The 18,311-nt window shown below is 34.4% G+C and overlaps 3 protein-coding genes across 4 annotated transcripts; 2 read left to right on the top strand and 1 right to left on the bottom strand.

Annotated features, from left to right (window-relative positions):
* Positions 1–634: 634 nt before the first annotated feature.
* LOC123677627 (tRNA-dihydrouridine(20) synthase [NAD(P)+]-like) lies at positions 635–11,411 on the bottom strand. Of its 2 annotated transcripts, none has more exons than XM_045614271.1 (7): positions 11,065–11,411; positions 10,875–11,013; positions 10,478–10,810; positions 10,130–10,417; positions 9,323–9,640; positions 6,619–7,395; positions 635–1,112 (listed from the first exon to the last, which is right to left on the bottom strand). In XM_045614271.1, exons 1-6 carry the CDS (start codon positions 11,246–11,248, stop codon positions 7,287–7,289), a joined length of 1,371 nt encoding a protein of 456 aa, XP_045470227.1. In that variant the 5' UTR covers positions 11,249–11,411; the 3' UTR covers positions 635–1,112; positions 6,619–7,286. The 2 variants fall into 2 exon arrangements, with proteins under 2 accessions (XP_045470227.1, XP_045470226.1); XM_045614270.1 differs by lacking the exon at positions 635–1,112 and adding an exon at positions 5,736–6,212.
* An 897-nt stretch (positions 11,412–12,308) lies between these two features.
* On the top strand, positions 12,309–13,441 carry LOC123677637. Its single transcript, XM_045614284.1, has 2 exons — positions 12,309–12,845; positions 12,918–13,441. The coding sequence occupies exons 1-2, from the start codon at positions 12,698–12,700 to the stop codon at positions 13,328–13,330; spliced, it is 561 nt and encodes a 186-aa protein (XP_045470240.1). The 5' UTR covers positions 12,309–12,697; the 3' UTR covers positions 13,331–13,441.
* Positions 13,442–16,261: 2,820 nt separating this feature from the next.
* LOC123677635 lies at positions 16,262–17,282 on the top strand. The gene is made up of 2 exons (XM_045614283.1): positions 16,262–16,623; positions 16,804–17,282. The coding sequence occupies exons 1-2, from the start codon at positions 16,464–16,466 to the stop codon at positions 17,214–17,216; spliced, it is 573 nt and encodes a 190-aa protein (XP_045470239.1). The 5' UTR covers positions 16,262–16,463; the 3' UTR covers positions 17,217–17,282.
* Positions 17,283–18,311: the final 1,029 nt, after the last annotated feature.

Below are 18,311 nucleotides of genomic sequence, written 5' to 3' on the forward strand. Positions count from 1 at the left end.
TTTTTTTATTATATTATCTATTATAACCTGTGTTTAACTTTCAATGTGTGTTGCATGATCTCGAAACTAATCAAATTCTTATTATGTGTAAGCAAACTTCTTCAAGAGAAGAAAACTGATTCTGGCGAATATTCAGGTTTTTCGCATTCAATACAACAGCTAAAACTTCGACAGGTGATAATCAATCTCAAGGAGTGCCTGTAAATTCAAAGGACATTGGAAACAAATAACCAATTTTTTTTCGTTTATAACTCTTTATCCCTCCCAAGGCTTATGTTTGAGTACGCCACTGTTCTAGAAACCTTCGCTAGAGTATCTTCAATAATCGATTAAGTAGTAATTGAAAAATTGAAGAATGTTCAAAAAAAAATTTTTTTTTAATTTTTTAAATAAGTTTTTCAAATTTTTTGAAAAATTTTTCAGTTACTACTTAATCGATCATCTGAACATACTATGGAATAATTCATAACTAAGATATTTTCAATAACTTATTGAAGTTTCATAGCACTTATAGATGAAAAGTGCATTAAGGACAATCAGACATACTTTCATTTTAATTCTGCATGGATATCTCAACGAACTATTTTTTCGAGTTATAACAACAAAAGTTAAAACAGAATGAAATATACATTAATTGAGTAAATTCCTTCTATTCAGTTCAACTACAATATAATCATCAACTCAAATCATCGATATTGAAGCGCATAGTACGCAAGATGAAAGAATATAGTTGATAGTTTCTGTTTTCGTCATAAAACATTCTGGTATCGGCAACATATCAAACCTCAATTTCGTGAAGAAAGCAGCATACATGGTCAACGCTGTCGCAACATAGTACATAACGTTGGTCATCATCGTCATAAAAACGAACAGAGTCAATGTTTCCAGGATCAAAATTCCTTCTGTGTAGAGGTTCAGTGGTTGATGGAAAAAATAGTAGTAGTCGACTGCTGGATAACCGGTGCTTGCAATCACGTGTGGAATAAATTTACATTGGGGGAAGAATTTGTTCAGCTTCCACATTTCTGCAGCTATATACGGGATCACGACGGAAAATACTACAATCTCCATACCGTCCAACATTTCATACAAAAATCTCTGTTCGGGTAAGACTGAAAATAATTATAAAGGTTTAAACAAATTTGCATATTAATAAAAATTGAGTAAAACTCTAAGAATGATTTGCCCATGTAGACTTAATCTATTTCATTCAACACTGATTTCCACTCAGCGTCCTAAACTAACCCAGTAAACAAGAGATGTTCATAAAATATTTCAAAATTACCTCAATTGTGAATATTCGGAACATCATATTGTTACATTTCTGTGGTGTAGACAAATGTACCTACAAGAAAGAGTTTCAGGAAAAGGAGGTAAACGAAAGAGAAAAACTCTGGCGGAATCTTCCTGGTTTGGATCATTCCAAAAAGTTTCTTCGAAACTTTGACTCTATAAGATCCAAGTAAGAATATGCTACCCTTCCTCACTGGATTCCTCACAGGGCATTGCCGCCTTAGGAAACACCTCATGAGAATGGGTCTAACAGAAAACGACGAGTGCAGATTCTGTGGGGAGAAGGAAGAAACTCCGGATCACCTCGCCATCGCTAGCCAACGCAAAACCTGCCTTGGACACGAAACTTATAGAAGTGAGGAATTAGCCTCCTTGAAGCCATCCCCCATATTGGAGGGAGTTCATTAGAACTCTGGAACTGGAAGCTGTAGATCACGTCATGGAGAGAATAGCTCTGATGGGGCGCACAATAGACCATTAGGCCGCAGTGAAACGAAGCCTCCTTAATTAAATCTAAATCTACATTCCAGTGATGTTTGAAACATTTCTGAAACATTTTAAAATTATATTTTGGGAAATATTTGAAAATTAATTTTATCGTAAACATTTGAAATGTTTCAAAATGACTTTCAGATGTAAATATTCAAAACATTCTATTTTTTTTAATTGTAACAATTCAAAATTATTCACATCGTATAAATATTCGAAATGTTTCGAAATTAACTCAAATGTTATTGTTCGAAACATAATATTGTTATATATTTGAGAAACATAATGGAATGATTTATTTTGAAACATTTCAATATAACCTAAAGAGGGATTACTACCACGTGGCTTTCCGCATATCAGTCAAACCAAACGTTGTACATCTTATATTATTCTATGTTCTTAGTTATACATTCACTTTATCTTCTTTCTCTTTACGAAGCATAGAGGGCAACACGGTCGATTGTTTTTTCACAAGATTAGTTTTTTCCCTTTTGTAATGATTTTTTGTAGGATTTTTTTCTCACGAATATTTTAAAAATATATCAGTACATTGAATATATCATCAATTCTATTGCGAAAAACGAAAAGTTACCAACATTTTTTTCATTCGCCAATTTGAAAATTCCACATTCATTCTACAATGAATATATGTATTGTTTAAAGAAAGTGCTAAAGTGGCACCGCTTGGGAAGCAAACTTAAGCGTGCTACTGCAAAAACCCTATGCACCGCTATGGTGACGGAAAATATATCTGGCAGGAATCACTGTTTGGGTTAAGGTCCTTGAAATGTAGTCCTGATGTCGGAATTGTCTGAGTGAGCTCTTCTTTGGCTTCTGCTTGAAGGTGAATATCAAGATTTGTGATCCGTGAAGATTGTAAAGTTTCTAGATTCCAAAATGTGCCTGAAATACTTGATGGCTAGGTAGAGTAGTAGTTCACCGTCGTAGGTTCCATATCGGATTTCTGGTGGTGACAGCTCCTTCGAGAAAAATGCCAGTGATTGCCATTCGTTATCGACCATTTGCTGAAGGGTTGCTCTGACTGCAGTGTCTGATGCGTCGGTTACCAGGGCTAGAGGTGCACCATCCTTGGGGTGTGCCAGCAATGTTGCTGAGGATAACATCTTCTTCCCTTCTACAAAGGCTGTAATAGCTTCTGGGGTCCAATGTCGGAGCATGGCTTCGAACTCCTTCTTGGCTGCTTTTGAACTTCACCTGTGCCAAGTCTCGTGGTCTTGAAGCAACTGGTGGCCCATATGGGTCGTCTTAATATGATGCCTGGTCTTGAGTACTATTCGTCCGGGGGTTCCTTTTGGTCTGGTAATTTCTGGAAAAGCTTTCATTAACTCATGGTACCTGGAGAATCCGTTGACAGTCTTGACTTCTGGGATGTTACACTCTCTTCGGGTAGTGAGTAGGCAAGTTCCGTCCAAGGTCCAAAAGTCTTCGGTTCCTTACATCCACTAGCAGGTTGTAGAAGCTCAGGTTGAGTTTCTAGAGAGAATTTTAGATTCCCCACAACGGAGTGCCAAACTGACGATTTCATTAGTGATCTTGAAATGAAACACCGCAATCACCTTGAGAGAGGGCGCATCGTTCGAAATTGGTTCGAAAACGTCTCGCCAAGACGCCAAACATTGTATTTGAATTATTCAGAATGTACCAGATATATTTCATACATGTTAATGAAATTAAGGTAACACTCTGTTATATAAATGTTTCTGAAATGTATATTGGAATTTTTTCAAAGATATAAAAGAATATTGCAGAAAATGTCCTCCAGGAGCCGGAATATTTCTTTTAAGTATTCAAAACGTTATTTGGGAAACATCCCAATGGTACTTGGAGCTCTCCTATAACGGATTTATCTGTTATCTGTGAAATTCCTGAACAGAAAACTGTTCGGCCAATTATGAATTAGAGAATAGTTTATTGTGCAACAAGAGGGGAAAGTCCAACTTTCTCAACAAGGATTTTCTCCACATGTTGCACACTATAAATTTCCTCTTTTCCTATAAGGTGTGTGAATAAGTCTTTCCCGTTTTTTGTAAGAGATGGCGCCACCAATACTGTGCGAGTATTTAATGGTTACATATGCTTCAAAAGTGGTGATTTCGACGTGGAAGACAAGGAGCGTTCCGGGCGGCCGCAAATCTTTGAAGATCAAGAATTGGCGACTTTGCTTGATGAAGATTCGTGTCAAACGCAAGAAGAACTTGCTGAAGCATTGGGAGTTGACCGAACAACCATTTCCAAGCGTTTGAAAGCCATGGGAATGATCCAAAAGCAAGGAAATTGGGTGCCGTATGAACTGAAGCTGAGAGACGTCGAACGGCGTTTTTTCACTTGCGAACAGCTGCTTCAGCGACATAAAAGAAAGGGTTTTCTGCATCGTATCGTGACTGGCGATGAAAAGTGGATCCGTTACGATAATCAGAAGCGAAGAAAATCATGGGGACTACCCGGCCATGCATCGTCATCGACGGCCAAGCCAAATATTCATGGCGCCAAGCTCATGCTCTGTATATGGTGGGACCAGCTAGGTGTGGTTTACTATGAGCTTCTGAAACCGAATGAAAGGATCACAGGCGAGGTCTATCGACGACAATTGATGCGTTTGAGCCGCGCACTGCGAGAAAAACGGCCACAATACTCCGACAGGCACGACAAAGTTATTTTGCAACATGACAATGCTCGCCCACATGTTGCACAGCCGGTGAAAACATACTTAGAAACGCTCAAATGGGAAGTCCTACCCCACCCGCCGTATAGTCCAGACATTGCTCCGTCTGATTACCAACTCTTCAGATCGATGACGCATGGCCTGGCTGACCAGCACTTCCATTCCTACGAGGAAGCCAAAAAATGGGTGGATGACTGGATAGAGGCCAAACCGGTCGAATTTTTTCGCAACGGGATTCGTATGTTGCCAGAAAGATGGGGAAAAGTTGTAGCTAGCGATGGCCAATACTTTCAATAATTCATTTGTAACCATTTTTTCACAATAAAGGCTCAAAATTTAAAAAAAACGGGAAAGACTTATTCACACACCTTATACATCTGCATAAATTTGAATAATACAAGTAATGTACCTTATAAAATTGAAAATGGCCTTCGCTGACAGTGAGGAATAACATTTTTTCACAGTATGAGCATAACATAGTTTTGAAATTCAGTAAGCTAAGAAGACTTATGACGTTACTTTTCATAGCACTTGTAGGAAAAATAGTGTATAATACTCGTACAGAACAAAGCTCATTCTTACACTCGTTCATTCAAAAACTCGGCACTTCGTGATTGGTTATTCAAATTTTGGTTTCATGGAAGAATATCAACGCCTTCAGCATTTGTATTACAAATAACTTAGTAGGCATCAACATAACCATTCTTGCTCTAACTATTATGGAAAAATTTAGGGAGGGATCGAACCCCCCTGGCCCCTCTTTGGTGTCGCCACTGCAGGAAGATTAATTATGATTCATTCGAATTGTTATAAAAACAAGATTTTGAAAATTGAACCGAAACCAATTTTTATTACGAATGAAATAAGTAGGTACAAGGCACATCGCCAACTTATCTAAATGTTGATAACATAAACTTTAGAAATTGTCAATTTCAGCGGAACTATTCAGATCCAATCAACTGCAGTTAATTTCAATGTTTCCTAATTCTCCATAATCAAAATGAATTTTCCAACGCTACTATAGTATCTGTTACAAGATAGGGAGAGATCTTTTTTAAAATTGATCGATCATGGCATAATAGACTTGGCAATAATATTTGTAGAAAATGATTTTGTGCATTCCCTTCTTAAGAACATATTGATTGAAGATTTTGTCAATTAATAGGCAAGAAAGAAATGTTCTGAACAGATATTTTGTTCCTTTTTCATGTGCGAATGTACCCAGCTCAATCCCTAAAAGAACGATCAAAGAAATAATTAAACTGCATCATACATCAATCAAACTTTATTGTGTGATTTTACATGAATTTCATCTATACATCTCAACATAAATACTTGTCCGCGCAAAATACAAAACCACTAAGGCAATAATTAATTATTTCTTCATCGTGTATAAAATCCATTCTCGGCATATAGTACGATCTTTCAGCATAAAGATAAGCTAAAGTATACAAAATGGTAGCTAACAACACCCAAAAAATATTGTGAGCTACGCCTATGTAGAACAGAGTAGAAAAACTATAAACAAGAGAAGTGTCCAGCATCCAAGGTTTCTGCTCGTCCTGAAAGAAGTAGTTTGCAAGAGCTGGCACTGCAAGGGCTGCATGAACATGTACCATATCCGGATATTCTTTAAAAACTTTTTCCAAGGCCCATACTTCCGAAGCAAATAACGGTAGAACGATAGACATTTCAAGTATGTATAGTATATTATCAATACCTTTACCAGGACAAGATTTATTATTCACTAAAAGAGGAAAATTTAAAATTAGAATGGGAAGATTAATATAGAACAGCATCTATTACACATATATAGTGTTTTCCAAAATTAGGTTTAATTGAAAATTGCTGCAATAGATATATAAATGATTTTGGTTTAATTTCAACACATACTTAAAAGAATTCAATTGTTATATTGAAATATCAAATGGCTACCTCGGGCATACCACTGTTAGTTGTATATCTACCCAAATCAAATCAATTTGCAGCGAATTTTGTACTGTTCTCCAAAACTGTAAATTTTTTTCGGTCAGAAGCTCTAACTCTCTATCACCACAGTCGAAGAGCAAGCAGTTTTAACAATTTTATGAAAATACAACCTCGAGAGACAAACCGTTACTCTCCCTAATTGATCATATTGTAATTATACTTACTTCTATTCACAATTCCCATTATTCCATACAGACCCGTTATACAAAATGCAGATATTGCAAAAACATATGGTCTTGGTCGGCAAACACAATCTGGTCTGATCCTGTAGTCGTATATCACATAAGCTGATAATAGGGTTAAAATGATGTAGGAAGCTATCACCCTTATCTTGATACTGGGGGTGTTTTCCACTCTTGCAGTTTCATCATACCTGCCTTCACCGTAATCTAAAGGTGTATCACCAAGAGCTCCTTTACCCGACATGTTTGATTTTTATATTGTAGCCAAACTTGATTGTGGAAGTTTACTTGAAATTTTGAAACATGGTTATTTTGACAGATCTCAGTGATATGATAGATTTTGATAAGTAGTTTCCATGATAATACTATTAATTGTTGTGATGAACAGAAAATGAAATTTGAACCTGCAAATGATGAAATGTAATAATGAATAAACTTCTTCACAAGTTTTTATCTGTAAAATCAAGTGAAGTGAAATGTTGGAACAGGTTAGTAGGTAAAAATGATCAATAAATGCAGATATTCAAAATTATATATTATTTTCTTTGTATAATCACTCTGAAGTTCATTTCTGTTATTCTCTTAATATTCAGTTTTCTCTATTCCACTTTTCAAATAAGTATGACAAGTTTTGCTTCAATCCAGGGACTTCATTCAAGAATACTTCCATTTTCCACCAATTCTTTTTTTTCTACTAGACCTAATGAGTAAATGCATGCTAAAGCGGCACCTTGTTCAGCGAAACGTTTATTCTTTTCCCTAAAATATAGAATGAATATCAAACAGCACATACAACTTTTTGAAGATGTTAGAACTTCGTATTTTTCTAGTTAGTTTAAGCTAATGTTAATTCTTCATGAATGTCATTAATGTAAGTAATAAGCGATTTCAAGCTAATAACCTGGTTATAATTGGTTAGTACCAACAATAACCAACTGTATTAAAGCGCTTTTGGTCATTGTTTGTTATTACATGACGTCATGAACTAGCCCTTATATGTCACCGATTAGGACCGCAGATAAGCAAAGGTATTTTTATTATTATTAAAACTCTTTATTGCAAATTCATATACTACAGAAGTGTGCATAGAATATACAATGGGTGCACATATCGCAGAGCAAAGTCTTCCTGCCAACCACACACCATAACCAGGTAACCACACTCGAGAGCAAGGTTAAACTTCTGGTCATCAAAGGAGTTTAGTTAAATATGATCGAAATAAGAAGATGTGGTCAAATGGATAAGGAAGAGACGGAGAGAGTGGAACCAGCATGTGGACAAAATGGCAAAGATCACCTGGGACAACAAACTTCTCGGAAGAAGATCCATCAGACTCCCAACAAAGCGATGGCGAGACAGCTGGCAATCCTCATCACAGGAGACAGACTAGAGAAAACAGGCAATACGCCTTCTCAAGAAGAAATAAAACTTCATGAATTCCCTAATTCCAGACATAGAAATATGTAAGCCTACACAATTCTCTGTTGTTGGCAAGCTTTATTATATTAGAGCAAAATGTTTATACAGAAAGATGATGTTGAAATGAAAGTTTGTTTAGATCACAGCTTAACCCACACTGTATTGAAGCATAAGTTGGTTATTTCTAAAGGGCCTAAACCAAGGGCAGGATCAACAATAACCGCTGTCATTAGTGATTATTTGCTTGAAATCGCTTAATATATGTTTGTCAATTATTCATACTCTTTCCATGAATTATACAAGGTGTCCAAAAAGGGTATCGGGTATTTGTTTTGTCGCTGCATTTAAGAATGAGTGACGTGGGGGATTGTGAAGGGGATCGTGATGTACGCAATTTTTTTGCGTAGAGAGTATTATCGCAACGGTTATTCAATAGTAGCTTCTCAATGTTTATATCGTGAGGAATATCGTACACGCCATGTACCAAGTGATGACTCCATTAGAAAATGGATCCGAATGTTCGAAAATACAGGTGCGACGATAAAAATTCAAGAATTTGAACGCCCTTGTTCTGTCCGCCACGAAGAAACGGTCCTTATTTTCATGAAAATCGACGAGGCCAACCACACAATGTAAATAGTGACCATTATTGCGATATGCTGCGAAACTTTTTGTGTCCAGAGTTACTGGAATTTCAAGGTTATTATTCAAAAACGTGGTTTCAACAAGATGGGGCCACTCGCCATACAACAAATCAAGCAATGGTAGCTGTTAAAGAATTATTCCCATTGCGCGTAGGGGTAACATCAACTGGCCTCCCAGAAGCCCCGACCTTAGTCCACTTGACTATTTTGCATGGGGGTACATTAAAAGTAAGGTGTATGAGAATAATCCAATGAATTTGACCCAATTAAAGCAACACATAAGGTCAGAAATGGCAGCATTATCGAGAGCTATGTTTCAGCGTGTGATCGCCAATTTTCGTTCCCGATTAGAAGAGTGCCAGCAGCGTAACGGTCACCATTTGGATAACATAATCTTTTCCAAATAATTTTCCACTTCATGCTATAATAATTAACTATAATTTTTTTTTTATTTTGTAACTAGTTTTTGTTTTATCGAAGTTACAAATACCCGATACCCTTTTTGGACACCTTGTACTTTGTGAATGAAGCTGTTTAGGAATAAACATTTCAAGAGAAGTATATATCCACTGTAATCTTAGAGGTACTATGATGTCAATTTCTTTTTAAAATTAGAAACCCACCAGTAATTTGAAGAATATCTTTTTCCATCAAATGTTACTATTGAACGAAAGAGCTTGTCCTTGCATATTGTTTCATATTTTGGAGGTTTAGTTTTTAATTTATTGCAGTGAGCAATCAATTTTGACTTAGGTAATTCAGGATCACTCATATAGTTGACTCTTATAAATGCACATTTATGTTCTGTTACATCATCTGTCCTAAGTTTTTTCCTAACAGGTGAAAACATATCAGGACATACTTCTCTTCTGCCAATCATGCCCTTACTTTGAAATTCAATTTGTTTTTGTCTGCAATACTCTCCAAGATTCCAGATAGCACTAAAATGAAATATATAGTTTATAGATTTTGAGATTAAATTAAGATCTAGATACTATCAACCAGATTATATAGATAGGGTGATTTATTCGCTAACCGATAAACTGTCATGAAACAAGTGTAAATACACTTGTCAGTGCTGTACGTTTCCATTGAAATAACTCTAAATGAATTTGAATTCTGCATACTGTTTCATGTTGTAAGGGTACATTTTAAGGTGTAACTTATTAACTTAGTACCAAGGCTTAACTTTCTGTTACAATTTTAGTGTCACAAAATAGACGATCAATTGATACCTACTGACGAAGAATGGACAAGCATACTTTTTTTGTTATCAATAAAATATTAGAAATGAATGAAACTTTTGAAGCTATTCACTTCCTTAAATAATTCAAATTGGACATATGTTCCCATAATGTTTAAATTACATGATCTTTCAAATAGCTAAGTTTGTCAGTGAACTTATAAATCAATACATCACTTTTTCTTACCAAATCTGTTCTAGAGTCTGGCATTCTAAAAATTTTTTCCCCCTAGGCGTTTCTTGGAGTTCTTTCAACATATTTTGTACGCAGTATTTTGTATTACTAGGGGAATTATCATATTCTATACACAATTTTAAATAGTCAGAAATTACATCATCAAGTGGTTTCTTTCCCTCTTTGCAAAATATAGAACAATTTGCTTCAGCTGCTCTTGCTATCATTACACTAGATGCACCACACAATTCTCTAAATTTCAATATGTCATCATATGTTTCTATTTCTCTCGAACCTCCACTAAAATTTATGATAAAAGTATTATTCCTCTGAATGTACACAATTATAAAAATAACTTACTTAGCTATCACAGGAATGTTTATTTTATTTGAAATGAATTTAATAACTTCATTTCTATTGGAATGTTGAGGTCTTTCCACCTTTGTTCTACCATGAATGGCTATGGCAGAAATACCTGAAGAGACTAATTCATTAACTAAGTTTATTGTTTCTTCAATACATTGGAAAACCCTTATTTTGCAAGTTATAGGAATGGAAATATTATCAACCAATGTTTTCAAAATATTTTTAGCTTTTTCAGGTTGAGTAAGAAGAGCAGCCCCCATTCCACCTTTCAATGAAAATTCTTTTGGGCATCCCATATTTATATCAATTCCTGCAACGTCTTTCTCACTGAAAAATTTGAAGTTCATAATAGCTTGAGAAAATAATTTTAATTATTGATTTACTAAATTACATCATCTTGGCAACTTTAAGAGCACGGTTTGGGTCACAGGTTCCTAGCTGTACAATAACTTTTTCCTTTTCTATACCACTTGTCCGAAAAATAATAGTACCATCTGTCGGATCGATGTAATCAACTGTTTGAAGTGTTTCTGCAAATAATTGAAGATAAAAACAACATAAATCAAATGAGTCTAGCTTACTGTTTTCCACTCGAATTGATTTTAAAAATTTCCAGTCGATCAATTCCTCAGTATACACAAGGTCTGCTCCATATTTTAGAGATAAAATCCTCATTGGAAGAGTTCCTACTCGTACCATAGGTGCAAGAATATTTTTTGATTTATACAATTCTTCATTGCGATACATGGTAGAAAAATAAGTCATAAGTTGTATTATTCAAAGAACAGAAAATACACTCGTATAACGTGTGAGATTTGTTAATTATTACTAATTCCTCTTTCTTTTATTAATAATTTTCAAGATGGTAACATTTGAAGTAAGAAAATTTTAAGGTTAGGTTAAGATGTTTTTAGGGATCTTAGGTTAGGTCACAGAAAATCAGATTCTGACGTTTTTCTAGATCATAGATAATCTATTTTTTCCTCTAGATTAGTTAGATTAGATTAGATATTTTTCCAGAGATGGAATCCGGGTTTAACATAGCGATTAAAATTTAATCTCGGATGGAAATGTAGTCATACTAAAAAATAATAAGTAATTTGTGATCATACAAGCGAAACTTATAGAAAATGATTGGATGATGAATCGAAACGATAACGGATATGCACCTTATCTTTAGTAAATTATAGGGGAAATTTGAGGATATGCGATTAATATATATTATGAACATCCTCGAAAAGACCTCGAAAATCATATTCAAGAAGAAATTTCCCCCTATCACTGAAGCAGGCTCTTCCAATACCCTTAATTTATTCAGGCGTAATCGAACGAGACTTGGTATTGCTGTTTAAAATTGATAGCAGGGCCAGCAAAAGTTTTGGCGTCTAAAAAAGAACTATTTGGTACCCTCACGATCAAAATAAGGGATATAGAAAATATCCTGCACACCACCACACTCCTATTTTCATTTGTAATTATCCGCCTTTCATAAAAAATTTGCAATTGTAGAGTTATTACGGTAGTGATAATTATTAGTATAAAGTCGAACAGGGCAAAATAAGTTTTTACATTTATTTTTCTACTATTTTCTTTGGAAGTTTCATTTCTAAATAATACATATACAGAAAATATATAAAAAACAAATTTTAATCGCTGCGTTAAAAATAGATGTACGTCACTGGCACAGATTACGGATATCCGTAATCTGTGGTCACTGGGCTCTGGGTCTGGCTTTCTTTCGGATATTTTCGACAACTCTGGCAGCATATGCGGTCGGCTAACTTCACACGGATTAGATAATTCTATGTTTTATATGCAAATAAGTTTAATAAATTCCTAACCTAAAAACTTCGAAAAAGCTTAATGTAGATCTTCGTAGGGAATCCTAAAAATTTTTTCTTCCCCAAAATTATCCATCTTCCATCCAGATCCCCTTAGCAGTGAAACGTTTTCAAATTGAAACGAATTCGATAGCATATATCGATTCATTAATTTGTATATTTCAGAAATTATCCAAACCATTTTATGTATTTTTTGAAATATTTGATGAATATACAAAAAACCTTTGTAGCTACCTAAAGAAACAATTGAAGTCTAATAGTTTGAAGTTATTGGCAGACCTGTCTTTCAAATTTTGGCAATGAACTAACAAAATTTTCAGTTTTCATTTGAATTATAATAATAAAAAAGAAAACATTTCACTAAATTAATAATATGGGGGATCATAACTATTTCACTGCTTTATCACATGCTGTTTTAGCTGGGACAAGTATTTATTGTCTAATGAAACACACTTCAGACATGGGTATGGTTTGCTATGGATTAATAGCAACAAATTCTTTATTGGGTTTGTGGAGATGGGGTAAGTGATAATTATCAAGAGATGTGCTTATTTCTGTGTTATTGGAATTCAATATCCTTCTGTTCACTTCAGGAAACCCAGATGCAGGAGATACATCTAAATCCATATATGCTCAAACATCAATGTGCCAAGAAATGTTATGTATAGGGGCAGTGGCTGTTGAGATTTGGAGGGCTAGTCCTTATTTTCCCCAATTTAGTTGGGGTGAAATATTACTGCCAATAGCACCATTAACACTTTATTTTTTGGATAACGACTATCAGAATATAGAGAAAGGTGTAATGGCTTTCAATGGTGTTTCTATAATATTTGTATCTGCTATGACGAGTAATTATTGGGGTGCAGCAGCAGCACTGTCTTATTTATTTGGCTATTTGTATGCTAAAGACCAAGGATCTATTGGAGATATTCCTGTCGTCGATTTGATAAATTATGAATTGTGCTTCTTTTGTTATTTTGCACTGAGAGGTATGGGTGGAAATTAAAATTTTTTAACCTCTGCGACTATTATTTTAGAAAACATATCGAATGTTGTAACTCCAATGAATATATTTTTGAGAGATTATTTACAATAAATTATTTCTGCAACATAAAAATAGCTTCATTCATTCCTACAGAATTGCATGCCCTCTTTTTTCCATTATTAGAAAGGAATAGAAGTAACTATGAAGAGTTTTATGATGAAAATGGCTTAAATTGCCATAATTTGTTTGTGTCCATGTTTAATTTATCTAATAATATATAACTTATCTAAGTATCGTCAAATTGTTATGTTATTGAAAACGCACAAATTCCTGGAGAAAATGAATTTTTAATGATGAGTTGAAATATCTTCATCTTGTTGCCCTTTTGCAGCCGTAAATAACCGTTAAATCCATAAACTTATTATTCCATTGATACGTCTATGGTTAATCTATAAAATTCAGCTGATACAGCGTGTCAAATTTTTGGATTAATAAACATATTACTGTTAAAAGAAAGAAAGTTCATGAGTACATATTTAGATCCTTCATGATCTTCAAAATTTTTTGTCTGAAGAAGTTAGTCAATTAATGTTATTATGTAACGAAAGCTATTTTATTAATTATCCATAAAATTCTTCTCTTCTTCATAATTTCAGAGATTTCTGAATTGTATAATATATATTTGTGGTAGTATCAGTTGTAAAGATGCGCATATTTCATGAGGAATTTATGGAGATAGTAGACATCTATGAATGAAATATCCAAGTGGAGCGGATTCTTCAAGTGAGATCGTACTATGATTTAACAGTAACTGTTTTTTATCTAGATGGCGCTATCAAATTATCTGATATACAGTGACTGTATATACCTCAGCATGGGCGCCCGCAGGGGGGGGCCAGGGGGGCCTGAGATTTTGATTGTCTCATTTTTTAGCACAACACCCTAAATATAACTTTCTCAATCCAAAGGGCAAGGTAAAAAGGAAAGTAATGGATTCACAACAATTTTCCGGTTTTCAATGACAATCATGGACGCCTTATCGTTTTTCAATAATTTTCATTCTGCCCCCCCTGAGAAAAATTTCTGCGGGCGCCCATGTACCTTAGAACATTAATAATAATATATCTATCTATATTTTAAGGTATGTACCATAGACCTTTAATAATATAGTATATAAAGTCACTGTAATCTGATTTACAGTGACTTAATAATTAAGTCATTATAATCTGATTTAAAATACAAATATTTTGCGAGATTATCAAAGCAGGCGAAAGTTGTAGATTGTGTGAATCAAGTATATTAATATACAGGGTGATTCACCGGGATGGCCTATTAGACGTTTATGGAAAACTAATCATAATTTTGAGCTGAAAATTTGCATATCTCGGGGTTTGAGACAATGATCTTTCTACCTAAAATATTTTCAGATCTCTACAACTTCCGGTTATACCGGAAACAGACTACTACTTCCTCATTTCAAATGGCACACCCAGTATATTATTGCATCATTAGATAGCTTTTTTGATGGCAATTTTGGCAATATGCCATACCTTGGGAAAAATTCAACGGTTCATGAGTTATTGCGATTCTTATGAAAAAAAAGGTGTCGATGAGAACTCACATTTTTTTGAATATTTCAGCAGAAAAAGCTTTTTTCAAAAAATTTTTTTCTTTTTCGATTCCGCAAATACGTAGTATTATAAGACTGTTTTCGGCTTGGACCAAAAATGTACAGGGTGTTTATAAGAGGATCATGAACTAGGACAACTCAAATTCAATAAAACTCAAGATTTTCAAATTAGAACCTATATTTTTTATTATTTCGGTCGATTCTACGTACAAAATAGTGGGGGTTACTTAAGCAAATCCTATACCTAAAATGAATACTTCAAGAGTTATCGGGGAAGAACTTCAAATGAGGAAAAACCGCTATTATTGAGACACACGGACATGAAGTTCGCTTTTGAGCGTTGTTTCATTACAGCGCAAATCTCACTCTCGAATAGTACATAAATATCGTAATTGATGCATGAATGAACAGGTGCTCAAAGGCTCTTGATTGCACTGCAGTGATTTCCTAATATTTTTTTCGATATTCTGCTTGAATTTAATCAGACATGGTTTTTCTAATATACCCGCAAAATCTTAACCCTAAATTTTCCAATATTATTCTTCAATTCTTTATAATTCTGACTGCGTTCAGCTTGAAATTCTGAACAAAGCTCGAAATTTTTATTTCATGTAAATTTTCAATATCTGAATTCCGTAGATTTTATGGTCGAGGAACTATTGACTGATTCTTTTCGATATTTTTAAATTTTTTTTTCTCTAATTCTGTGGTTACTCCGTTCATTCTTCCACATCTTGTAGAACAAAATCGTGCGAGAATATATCAGAAACGCACAGTTTTCATGGTTATATTTTATTATTATATGTTGGTACTCCGAACTTTCCGCCACGGCTTTATCTGTCAATTCATCAATTTGCCTCATAGACCTTATATTAGGTCTATGATTTGCCTTAAAGAAATCAGTTCTGCCAACCAACATTTTTCAAGCCAAAAATCACTAAAGGATATTTATGGAAATATTTCATTAATTTCAATAAGAATGCAATGAATTAGAGAAAATAATGTATAATACTCGTACAGAAGGCTCATTCTACCACTCGTTCATTCAAAAACTCGTGGAAGAATATCAATGCCTTCTGCACTTGTATGATAATAGTTATTTATAATACAAGTGCAGAAGGCATTGATGGTTCTGGTTACGCGATTAACATGAAATTTTACCACTTCAAATTGTTATTCTACATTCAAATGTGAATTTTCATCTCGATGAGCATTTTGAAGTTAAGAAAAAAAGATAGAATCTTTTTTGAATTTTTGTGTTTACCTACGGTTTTACCACGAATTCGAACATTTTGGGAATAATCCCCTGAAAATTCGAAAAATACAGACATTGTGACGAAATGATACAGCGTTCAAAAAGCTGATAGTAAAAAATTCAGAAATGACAGAGTAGTTTTTTGTGGTGAAGAATTATCCATAGAATCATTCGACTGGAAATCAAATCAAAATCAAAAATAAATTCTCTTGACATTTTTCTCAGACCAACTAAAAATCAAAAAAATCAGTATTACGACAACATTTTGAATGGATCCCAAAACATTAACAGTTATATCCTACATTTGTTTACTTATAATTAGTTGCTATTGCTTCGTAGAACATGTGTTGGAGCCTCAAAGTGAAATAGGCACACTTTCTTTCGCAATTATGGCATTTGGCGCGGCCTTATGTGCAATAAAAACATATGGTGAGTTATAATGATATAATCACTTTTATAATTCTCAATTCAAAATAAAAGGTACATATATTTTCACTCAAAGCATGTATTAAAAATTTCTGTTATCTGAGTTTTTTCTTGATGAAAGTCACTCAACTTTCATTTACTCCGTTTAAAGCTGATTTACCTATTTCATTTCCTATTTTTCAGATGAATCATTGATGCCTGATGCCTTAAAAGAAGCTCAAAAAAACGTGGAAATTTTCAGCGATTCCTTCGTACTATCTTTTGCAGCTGCAGAAGTATGGGAAAAGCAGAGAGTTAGGATGGAAGTGGTGATCTTCCAAATGCTACTCCCTTTTCTGCCAATAGCGCTTTATATTTCTGATAAGGATTACAAGAAAGCTCTGGAGTACGTGATATTGGGATCTCTTATTTCGTTTGTTACAGCATCAATTTTATGTTTTTGTATATGCGGTGTTCTAACAGCTGGCATTTATGCTGCTGGTGAATTTTACGTCAAGGATAAAGTCGTATTAGAGTCAGTACCACAAGGGGATTTGAAAAATTATGTTAATTGCCTATTCTGCTTATTTTTGTTGTATACTTTGGATTATGTTTGAACGTATAATGAAACAATGTCTGAGAAATGTTAATATTTTTATGATATAGATATATAGGTGAATGAATATGCTGTACTCATTTCTGAGATGGCATAGTATTTGGAAAATCTATTGTGTACAAAAATACAAAAGTCTTCCGAGTAGAAAAGTTTAGATTTTGAAAAATCATTCAGTCTGTCCCATTAATTTTTTTTTTGAGGAGGATATATTTTTTTCGTAAAAGCCATCTACCCTCTGCCTAACAACTTCAACCCCTTTAAATTCGAATAGGGGAAATGGGTTGAGCGGTGTACGAAAAAAATCAAACGTTTTGATGACGTATTTCGAACAATCCTCCTCATCTGCTCTTGTGAATTCTGTTTAGAAATTGAACAATCCCTAATAAACAAATAGTTTCTTCTGATCTACAACTAGACTTTTCAATACCTATTATGGTGTACTTACACAATTGGCGAAAAAGTTGAAATTGTGAGCTTACTTTCAAAAATATAAAAAAAAAATTTGACCAGACTGCTTGCTTATTCAATGAGTTATCTCGAAGAACATGTTGATAGAATGGTTCCTCACTTTTACAAGCATTGTATCCAAAGCAGATTTTGCATTGGCTAGTGATGGCGAGGCATTCCGTCACCAGGTAATCCGGAGTTTCTTCCTCCTCCCCACAGAATGCACTCGTCATTTTCTGTTAAACTTAAACCCACTCTCATGAGGTGTTTCCTAAGGCGACAATGCCCTGTGAGGAATCGAGTGAGGAGGTGTAGCATATTTTTACTAAGATCCAGAAAATTTTTGAGTGATCCAAACCGGGAAGATTCCGCCAGAGTGTTTCGCTTCGCTTTCAGTTTCTTCCTCCTCCTGAAATTCTTTTTTGTAGGTATATTTGTCTAGGCCACGGAAAGGTTCCGGGCCAATGAATGGTATTTGTGCTCCTTTTCTAGCAAGAAGGCTATATCGATGAGCATGTTGATAGAATGAATTGACCATATTCACCGTCGCCATATTGTTATGCGACAATACCAACTACCCAGTGTTCCCAACGGAGAAATATTGAGTTTACTACAAAAATACCGCTAATATCAAAAATACTATCAGCCA

The sequence above is a fragment of the Harmonia axyridis genome, chromosome 4, assembly GCF_914767665.1.
Source record: "Harmonia axyridis chromosome 4, icHarAxyr1.1, whole genome shotgun sequence".
Classification (NCBI taxonomy): domain Eukaryota; kingdom Metazoa; phylum Arthropoda; class Insecta; order Coleoptera; family Coccinellidae; genus Harmonia; species Harmonia axyridis.

Bases quoted from the DNA above. Each gene is read 5' to 3' on its own strand.
- LOC123677627 (XM_045614271.1), bottom strand. From the start codon at position 11,248: ATGACTTATTTTTCTACCATGTATCGCAATGAAGAATTGTATAAATCA. The intron at 10,418-10,477 runs GTAAGTTATTTT...CATAAATTTTAG, and splicing joins AACATTCCTGTGATAGCTAA to TGGAGGTTCGAGAGAAATAG. The intron at 7,396-9,322 runs GTGGGTTTCTAA...TCTATATTTTAG, and splicing joins AGATATTCTTCAAATTACTG to GGAAAAGAATAAACGTTTCG.
- LOC123677635 (XM_045614283.1), top strand. From the start codon at position 16,464: ATGGATCCCAAAACATTAACAGTTATATCCTACATTTGTTTACTTATA. The intron at 16,624-16,803 runs GTGAGTTATAAT...CCTATTTTTCAG, and splicing joins ATGTGCAATAAAAACATATG to ATGAATCATTGATGCCTGAT.
- LOC123677637 (XM_045614284.1), top strand. From the start codon at position 12,698: ATGGGGGATCATAACTATTTCACTGCTTTATCACATGCTGTTTTAGCT. The intron at 12,846-12,917 runs GTAAGTGATAAT...TGTTCACTTCAG, and splicing joins ATTGGGTTTGTGGAGATGGG to GAAACCCAGATGCAGGAGAT.